The sequence below is a fragment of the Orycteropus afer genome, unplaced genomic scaffold, assembly GCF_000298275.1.
Source record: "Orycteropus afer afer isolate SDZICR_OR568_19922 unplaced genomic scaffold, OryAfe1.0 scaffold00019, whole genome shotgun sequence".
Lineage (NCBI taxonomy): Eukaryota > Metazoa > Chordata > Mammalia > Tubulidentata > Orycteropodidae > Orycteropus > Orycteropus afer.
Window position 1 is genome coordinate 5,163,960 of NW_006921606.1, and position 10,138 is coordinate 5,174,097.

The 10,138-nt window shown below is 38.9% G+C and overlaps 1 protein-coding gene across 1 annotated transcript in view; it reads left to right on the top strand.

The window, feature by feature from the left end:
* The window catches only part of ADAMTS17 (ADAM metallopeptidase with thrombospondin type 1 motif 17), a 918,064-nt gene that overhangs the window by 516,836 nt on the left and 391,090 nt on the right, over positions 1 to 10,138 (top strand). The window contains exon 10 of the mRNA XM_042783577.1: positions 5,980 to 6,130. Coding sequence (XP_042639511.1) covers positions 5,980 to 6,130 — 151 coding nt within the window. The remainder of the gene's footprint in view (positions 1 to 5,979; positions 6,131 to 10,138) is intronic.

Genomic DNA, 10,138 nt, shown 5'->3' on the forward strand with positions numbered 1-10,138 from the left:
TAGGCATATGGATATTATCCTATCACTTACAGCATTGTTCTTCAGGACAGATCTTGAAACATCCTTTGTGATGATGAATGCCACACCATTCCTCTTCAAACTGTCATTCCCGGCATAGTAGATCATATGGTTGTCTGATTCAAAATAGCCAAAACCAGTCCATATCAGCTCGCTAATGCCTAGAATATCAGTCTTTATGTGTTCCATTTCATTTTTGACAACTTCCAGTTTTCGTAGATTCATACTTCTTACATTCCATGTTCCAATGATTAATGGATGTCTGCAGCTGTTTCTCTTCAATTTGAGTGGTGCCACATCAGCACATGGAGGTCTTGAAAGCTTGGGTTTACTCAGATTATGCAGCTCTTTCCCAGTCCTATTTTGAGAGCCTTCTAACCTAACCATACTATTCATAAAGTTGCACGGTAATGTATCAAATAGTATTTCTTTGCTATTCTTAATGTTTTCCTTGGCCAATTCTTTGAGAAGTGGACGGCCTCTTCCTTCTTCCTAGTCTGTCTCAGTCTGTAAGATGGGCTGATACCTGTGCACCAAGAGCATCCCACTGGATTTGAAACACCAGTGGCTCAGCCTCATAACTCAACATCAACACATCACCACAGTAGGACAAACCGACACACAAGTTTGTCTCCCTGTTGGAAACCTCTCATACCACCCTTAACTGTATCCCTGCAGCTAACTGCTCCTCTCTCCTCATTCCTGGGCCTTTTAATCCCCTTTCTCCCACTCTCCCACCCTGCTGCTTTGGGTGTGCCTGGGTTCTCTCTCCTCACCTGGAGTCCTGTGGCTGACTGCTCCTCTGTCCTGGTTCCTGGGCCTTTTAATCCCTTTCTCCTGCTCTCCCACCCTGCTGCTTTGGGCATGCCTGAGTTCCCTCTCCTCACCCGGATCCCTGCAGCTGACTGCTCCTCCCTCCAGGTTCCTGGCTTTTAATCCCCTTTCTCCCACTCCCCATCCTGCTGCTTTGGGTGTCCCTGGGTTCTCTCTCCTCACCTGGATCCCTGTGGCTGACTGCGCCTCTGTCCAGATTCCTGGCTTTTGTGTGTGTGTGTGTGTGTGTGTGTGTGTGTGTAAAGATTTATAGCCCTGGAAACCTTATGGGACATTTCTACTGTCTTACAGGCTTACTGAGTCAGAATCAACTTGAAAGCAGTGGGATTGGTTTGACCTTGCTTTGTCATTGTTAAGTGTTGTTGAGTTAGTTCCAACCATTAGTGACCCTGTGTGCAACAGAATGAAACACTGTGCCATCCTCACAATCATTGCCATGCTTGAGCCCATCATTGAAGCCACTGTGTCAACCCATCTCATTGAGGTGTTTTTCCCTTTTTCACCAACCCTCTCTTTACCAAGCACAATATCCTTCTTCAGGGATTGGTCCATTCTGACAATATGACCAAAATAAGAGAGAAGATCTCTGGTCATTATCCCTTCTGAAGAGCATTCTGGCTCTACATCCTTCAACACAGATTTGTTCATTCTTCTAGCAGTCCATGGTACATTCAATATTCTTCCGCCAACACCAAAATCCAAATGCAACATTTCTTCTGTGGTCCTCTGTATTCATTGTCCAGTTCTCACATGCATATGACGCTATTGAAAATACTGTGGCTTGAATCAGATGCATTTTTGTCTTCAAAGTGACTGACATCTTTACTCTTTAACACTTTGAAGAGGTCTTTTGAACAGATTTGTCCAATGCAGCACATTGCTTGATTTCTTACTGCTGCTTCCATGGACATTGATTGTGGACCCAAACAAAGTGAAATTCTTGACAACTTCAATCTTTTCTCCATTTATCATGATCTTGTTTATTGGTCCAATTTTCTTTATATTGAGGTCCAATCCATACCGAATGCTATAGTTTCTGAGCTTCACCAGTAGTGCTTTAAGTCTTCTTCATTTTCAGCAAGCAAGAGTGTGTCATCTGCATATTGCATGTTATTAATGAGTCTTCCTTTAATCCTGATGTGGTGTTTTTCTTCATGTAGTCCAACTTTCAGATTATTTGCTTAACATACAGATTTGATAAGTATGAATGGATATAACTCTGACATAAACCATTCCTGATTTTAAACCATGCAGTATCCCTCGTTCTGTTTGAATGACTGCCTCTTGATCTATTTACAGGTTCCTCGTGAACACAATTAGTTGTTCTGGAATTCCTATTCTTCACAATGTTATCAGTAATTTGTTATGATCTACATAGTTTAATGCCTTTGCATTGTCAATAAAACACAGATAAACATCTTTCTGGTATACTTTGCTTTCAGCCAAGCACCATCTGACATCAGCAATTTATATTCCTCATTCCACATCCTCTTCTGAATTTGGCTTGAATTTCTGACAGTTCTCTGTCAATATACTGCTGCAACCATTTTTAAATATTGTTCAGCAAAATTTTACTTGTGTGTGGTATTAGTACTGTTGCTCAGTAATTTCTCCATTCTGTTGGATCACCTTTCTTGGGAATGGACACAAATTTCTTGGCATAAATGAGTGAGTGTCTTCATCACTGCATTTGTTTGTTGAAACATCTCAATGAGTATTCCATCAATTCCTGGAGCCTTGTTTTTCACTAATTCCTTCAGTGAAGCTCGGACTTCTTCCTTCTGTACCATTGGTTATTTACCATGCTAATTCCAGAAACAGTTGAATTTTGACTGACTTTTTTTGGTACTGTGACTGTATATTCCCTCTATTTTCTTTTGATGCTTTCTGCATTGCTCACTATTGTGCTCATTAAAAAAAAAAAAAAAAACTCAGTGCCATTGAGTCATTTCCAACTTATAGTGACTCCCATTGGGTTTCCGAGGCTACAAATCTTTAAGGAAGCAGACTGCCCCATCTTTCTGCCATGAAGTGGCTGGTGGATTTGAACGATAGCCTTTTGGTTAGAAGCCAAATGCCTTAACCACAGCATCATCAGAGCTCTTTATTTTCCTCATAGACTCCTTTAATGTTGTTTCTCAAGACTATGAGATTTTTACAGTTCTTTCAGCTTGAGAAATGCTGAGCATATACTTCCCTTTTGATTTTCTAAGTCCAGATCTTTGCACATTTCATTATAATACTTTGTCTTCTTGTGCTGTCCTTTGAAATCTTCTGTTCAGCTCTTTTACTTCATCATTTCTTCCATTTGCTTTAGCTACTCTCCATTCAAGAACAGTTTTTAGAGACATCCTGGCAAAGGGGCAAGGAGGTAGCATCTTCTGACCTCCTCTAACCCCACAAGAGGAAGATAGAATCACTATCAGTAGCCCAAGGCCTATTCCTGCAAGACCAGACATGCTGCCTCCCTCTAGCCCTTTTACCAACCATTCCTCCTGCAGCACCCACCACCTCTCTGCTGGGTTCAATAATTCACTGCAGTGGCCACACAGAACTCACAGATTATGGGGTATATTACAGAAGCACTAGACTACAATTCAAGTTGACTCAGCAGCTGGCAGTCTCAGTAGCACATCACTCTCTCAGCAGTGCATGTCTCTCATGTCTCTCTCAACAGTGTGTGTCTCTCACCTCTCTCAGGAGCATGTTTCTCTCAGCAGCATGTCTTTCTCAGCCAGCAGTCAGAGAGACTCCTTGTGCCTCTAGAAGGTTGCCTTTTGAGCCTGGCAGAGTGGCCAAACTAACCAATCCCAACATCAGAATTCTGTACACCTGAGAGAGAGCAAACTTCCCAGAAAATTACTTAGTGCTGCTCCCAACTGAAATACCCCCGGTGAATAACTTTAAGAATCAGCAGCTACCCAGTTGTTCACAGCAAATTCCACCATGGAGTTTACAAAGACTATGGCTAGAAAAACCACACTATGTAATTTACTACACCACACATCCATCTTGGTCCTTTCTTCCTTTCCTTTTTAATGACCATTTGCTTTCTTTATATATGTTGTCCTTGATGTCATCCCACAACTCATCTGATCTTCACTTACTGGCATCCAATGTGTCAAATCTGTTCTCGAGATGGTCTCTAAATTCTGGTGCAATATACTTTAGATCATGTTTTGGCTCTCATAGACTTGTTTTAATTTTCTTCAGCTTCAACTTGAATGTGCATATGAGCAGCTGATGGTCTGTTCCACAGTTAGCCCCTGCCCTTGTTTGGAGTGATGATAATGACCTTTTTCCACAGATAGAGTTGATTTGTTGATTTGATTCTTGTGTATCCCATCTTGTCAAGGTCCATGTGTACAGTCTCCATTGATGTTGTTCAAATGAAGGTCTTTGGTCTTGTGAAATTCTATCATGAGATCTCTGGCATCATTTCTGTCACCAATACCATATTTTCCAACTACCAATGATTCTTCTTTGTTTCCAACTTTCGCATTCCAATCACCAATAATTACCAATACATCTTGATTACATGTCTGATCAAATTCAGACTGCAGAATTTGGTGAAAATCTTCCATTTCTTCATGTTTGGCTTTAGTAGTTCGTGTGGAAAATTGAATAATGGTAGTATTAACTGGTCTTCCTTGTATGCTTATAGACATTATCCTATCACTGACTGCATTGTACTTCAAGACAGACCTTGAAATATACTTTTGGATGATGTGACATCATTTCTCTTCAATTTGCCATTTCTGGCATAGTAGACCACATGATTTATCTGATTCAAAACAAGTCTGTTTAAACTCACTACTACCTATGTATCAATCTTTATGTTTTTTATTTCATTTTTTGTAACTTCCAATTTTCCTTGATTGATATTTCATACATTCCATGTTCTAATTATTAATGGATGGTTGTAGTGTTTCTTCTTATCTTGAGTCATGCCACATCAGAAAATGAAGGTCTAGAAAGCTTCACCCCACCCATATCATTAAAGTCAACTCTACTATGAGGAGGCAGCTCTCCACCAGTTATATTTTAAGTGCCTTCCAGCCTGAGGGATTCATCTTCTGTCACTTTATAAGATAATGTTTCCTTGGTATTCATCAAGTTTTCAGTGACCATTTTTTTCTGAAGTGGACCTGGCCATGTCCTCCTTCCAAGTCTGTCTCAATTTAGAAGCTACACTGAAACCTGTCCGTCATGGATGACCTTGCTTATATTTGAAATATTTATGGCATGACTTCCAGCATCACCAAACATAGAAGCCAACACAGTATAACAGACAGATGAGTGGTGGCTATGGAAGCAGGTTGGTGGCCATTGAAGTCAGAATGTGCTAAGGAGAGTGTAATGACTCACATGCTGAATCAACTAACCCTGAAAATGAATGGTGCTGGAGTATTGGGCCCATATCCAGCCATTTCCAGCAGTCAGGCCTTGCTTTATGTATTGAAAAATAAAGTAAAACATCTAACTATTTAACCTCCTAATGGAGCCACAATTTCACAGTTCCAAGCTGTTGTTGGGAGGGGTTTTCATAATTGTAAATGAACATTCTCATCCTAGTTAAATCCTTTACAGAGTGCCACATCCAGCTGGTTTTCATGATGGTGGGCAGTATAGTCAGATGGGAAACCTGGTGTGTCAGGCTCACAAGGCCCAAAGGACCACCAAAGAGAAGTTGATCTGATCCTGAGTTGGAAATAAGCACTTCACTTTTATTTAAAACAAAATCAAACAACCTTAGTGTGTTCTTTTTCTTATTTAGAATAACTTTTGTTCAAAGTCATGTACTAAGAAAATATCATAGTAACCCATTTTAAAAGCATTTCTATCAAAGCAAGCTCTCAAAATCCTAGAGCAAAGTATGCTAGCCTCGTGAGTCTTATTTATTCTCAGCCTTCTTACTAATTTCCATGTTCCCATCACTTTTAGAGTAAAGATCTTCATTCTGCTGGTGGAAAAAGTCAGAGTCTCTGTAAGTGCACTCCATGTGCCTCATGCTTTGATCTTCTTCCCATAAATGATTTGGAGGTACTTCCATAGCACTTGTTGAAAAATCTAAACAAAAACCTAGACAGAACCTTTCCATGTTCATTTGCCTCTTGGCTATTTCAGGTCAAAAGTCAGTACCTGTTTGCTGGTCACAGACCCCAGGAGCCAGCATGCAGTGCGCCTCCCTCACAAGCTGCCGGGCATGCACTACAGCGCCAATGAGCAGTGCCAAATCCTGTTTGGCACCAACGCCACCTTCTGCAGAAACATGGAGGTAAGCAACATGGCACAGCTAGCTCTGGAAGGGGCGTGGGCCATAGCCTCCCAGGTTTGGCTTTTGCCAGAGGACATGGTATTCTCACACACACACGCACACACACACGAGTTTATACATTCACATATTCACATATAAAAACATTCATATGCACACACTTTCATGGACATTTACTATGGTGTATTCACAGATAGTCACACACCCATTCACACCCATGGATACAATTGCACAAACACACATACACTCACACACATGTGCATTTTGTCAGGGAAAGCTTTAGGGTTAATACTGAAATCCAGAGCTTAATATTTTAACTTTAAAATTTTAGGATTTATTTCCCAACAATTCTACTCCTAGCTATATATCGAAAAGAATCAAAAACAGATAAATAAATACTTACACACAAATATTCACAGAATTATAATTCACAGTGGCCAAAAGGTAGAAACAACTCAAGTGTCCGTGAACGAGTCAATGGATAAACAAATAGTGGTATATTCATATACTATTATTATGAATGAAGGACTGATTCATGCTACAATGTGGATGAACCTTGAAAGCATTATGTTAAATGAAAAAAGTTAGAAACAAATGGTTACATATTGTATGCTTCCATTTATATGAAATATCCTGAAAAAGTAAATAAATAGAGACAGAAAACAGATTAGTGTTTGTCAGGGTGAAGGCAGAGAACAGGGACTGACTGCTTGGTAGGTTTAGGGTTTCTTTTTTGAGACAAAAGTATTTTAGGACTAGGTAGAGATGCTGATAGTATAACATTGTGAATGTACTGAATGATACTGTAGGCTTGGAAGTGGTTAACTTTATGCTATATAGATTAAATCTCAATTTAAAAAAACTTGTATTACACTAAGAAAATGAAAATTAACGCATCCTTTTCAGAAGTGATGTAATATAACCTTATTTTAAACTCTTCACAGATATAGAAGCAATCCTAAAATTATGAAATGCTTAAGAGTATAAAATTGAGAAAATATAGCAAGTTATATGATAATAGATATAATAACACCATTAACAGTTTTGATTTACTGAGCAATGCTCACATGTTTGGTCTTATTTAAACCTTTCAACACAAATGATCCTAATAATGCTCACAATGCCCCAGGTTACTATCCCTTGTTCACAGAAGGTGACACCAAGCAACAGAGGTTAAATTTGTTTATCCACTGTCCTCTCACTTGCATTGTTTCTAATGGGAAATCTGCTTGTCATTTTTACCTTTGTTTATCTGTGCATAATTTATCTTTTTTCTCTGGTTCCTTTTAAGATTTTCTTGTTATCACTACTTTTAAGCAATTTGATTATGATGTTCCTTGGTCTCGATTTCTTCATATTTCTTGCACTTGGAGTTCATTGAGATTCTTGAATCTGTAAGTTTATAGTTTTTATCAAATTTGGAAATTTCCAGCCATTATTTCTCCAAACATTTTTTGTTCCCTCCCCCTTCACATTTATTACACATTTATTAGGTCATTTGATGTCCCACATCTTACTGATGCTATCTCTCTTTTTTCACTCTTAATTTTTTTGTGTGTTTAATTTTGAACAGTTTTTATTGTTCTTTCTTCAATTTCACCAGTATTTTATTCTGTAGTGTCTAATTTGCCATCAATCCAATCCAGGGTATCTTTAAATTCATGTATCATACTTCTCATCTCTAAAAGTGCTACCTTCTGTGCCTCTATTTAACATCTTCAATCTTTAAGCTACCTTTTTGAATAGTTGACATATGGCTATAATTACTGGTTTAAAGCCCTTGCTTACTAATTCTATCATCTCTGTAATTTCTGCATTGATTTTGATAGATTTATTTTTCTCATTATTATGGATATATTCTGCTTTTTTCAATTCCTTATATTTTTATTTGATGACAGATGTTATAAATATTATTCTATTGGATGCTGAATAGTTCCGTATTCTATTAATATTTCTAAATTTTGTTCTAGGACTTAGTTAAGTTGGAAACAATTTGATCCTTTTACATCTTGCTTTTATGTTATATTAGTTGGGACCAGATCAGCATGCAGTGCTGCTGCACTACTGAGGGAAAACCTTTCTGTCCATTCTACTTGATGTCTTGTGAATTACACAGTTTTCAATTCTGGCTAGTGGGTACAGGAATTCTTCAAAGCTCTATGTGAACTACAGAGACTGGCCCTCTGATCTTTCAGATGTTTTGTTTGTTTTTTTTTTACCCCAGCCTCAGGCAACTTTCTCACACCTATGTGCTGCTTAGTACTAAGATGAATATTTGAGGGAAACCTTCTGTACATTTCTGAGGTACTCTTTTTATGCAGCTCTGTTACCACTGGTACTCTGCTCTGTCAACTCTAGGTGCCTCAGCCTCCCTGTACCTCCAGATCTTTTTCCAAAATTCAGGAGGACTGTAGCTCCTTTACAACTCTCTATCACTATGGCACAGGATGGATAGTCTCCAGGCAATAAGCTGAGACACAGAGGGATTTCCTCATTTTTCTCACATCTTCCAAGTGTCACAATCTTTTGTTTCCTAAAATGCAATGTCTTGAAAATTATTCCATATATTTTATCTTTTTTTTTTTTTTTTTTTAAGTTGTTTCACATGGGAGGATAAATCTGGTAGCTCTTCCTCCACCTTGGCTAAGAGAAAAAGTTGGGATAAGAAATTTAAAGGCAGTTTTGGGGTGGCCAGCAAGATGGTGGACTAGGCAGAAAGACTTCACAGACCTTCTTCAACAAAGAAAAGGGAAACTAATTAACACAGACACAGAAGATAATCCTGGACCCCTGAGCCTTGAAGGGAAGAGTATAGAAGTGGACTAAACCCCAACTAGCAGAAAAATTTGCATGAAAATACCAAAAAAGGAGACAGATGGAGCTGCAGTCTAGCAATGATCCTGAGCGATCCTGACAACACAGACAGCTTGGAGATTCCTGAGTGGTGGTAGGACCTAAGAATTAACCTAAAATTCACCCTGCTAGCCAGGGACTGCACGGAGGACTGTGCATGGTCACTGGGGAACAAACGGAGAAGGTGAAGAGAAAGGTGGGCTGAGCTGTGGACTTTTGCCAGTCCAGAGGATGCCACCATTTTGAAGTTTTAAACAGTGGCTTGAATATTTTGGATATATAAAGAGACAGTGCTCTCACAGATTCCTGGGGCTTAAGAACACGTTCTGCTTTCCAGCAACCCCAATGACACTCAGGACCTGCAAGACTGACAAGGTATTTTGATGGTTATTCAATTTTAATTTGTGTCTGAGTAGGAGACAACAACAGTCCCCACAAGACACAACTACACCCACACCTCCTGCAACTTCACTTACTGAGTGAGAGCCACTACCTCCTTCTCCACCAGCAGGCCAATGATAAGAAACCACCAAGAAGAGCCTGAATCACCCTTGGCTGCTCTTCACAAACAGTTAACAGAGATTTAAATACAATGCCACAATGCCTCGAAAACAACAGACATCACAGTCCACACAAAGAAGCAAGAGAAAGTGGTAGAAACAAGCAAGCAGAATACAGACCCAGAACACATCCCTGAGGAAGAAGCAGCATTGGAACTCTCTGATAAAGAATTCAAAAGAATTATCTTTGTGTATCTTCAAAGGATTGAGAGACAGATCCAAGAAAACACACACACACAAAAAAAAACCTTTGAAGAATTTTGGAAGAAAATACAAGAAGAAAATGACAAAATAAATGAAAAATTAGCTATGTTTCTAAATCTACAGATAGAAATCCAGAAGATTAATATTAAATTGTTAGAAATAGATAACACATTGGAAGGGCAAGGGAGAAGAATTGATGCGAAGGAAGACAGAAATACTGAGATTGAAGACAAATACCTGAATACTTCTTTGCAAAAGGATCAATCAGAAAAAAAATCAAAACAAAATGAAGAAAGCCTAAGGGTCATGTGGGATACCATCAAAAGGAGTAAATTATGTGTCATTGGAATTCCAGAACAGGAAGAGAAAAACAAAACCACTGAGAAAATTGTCC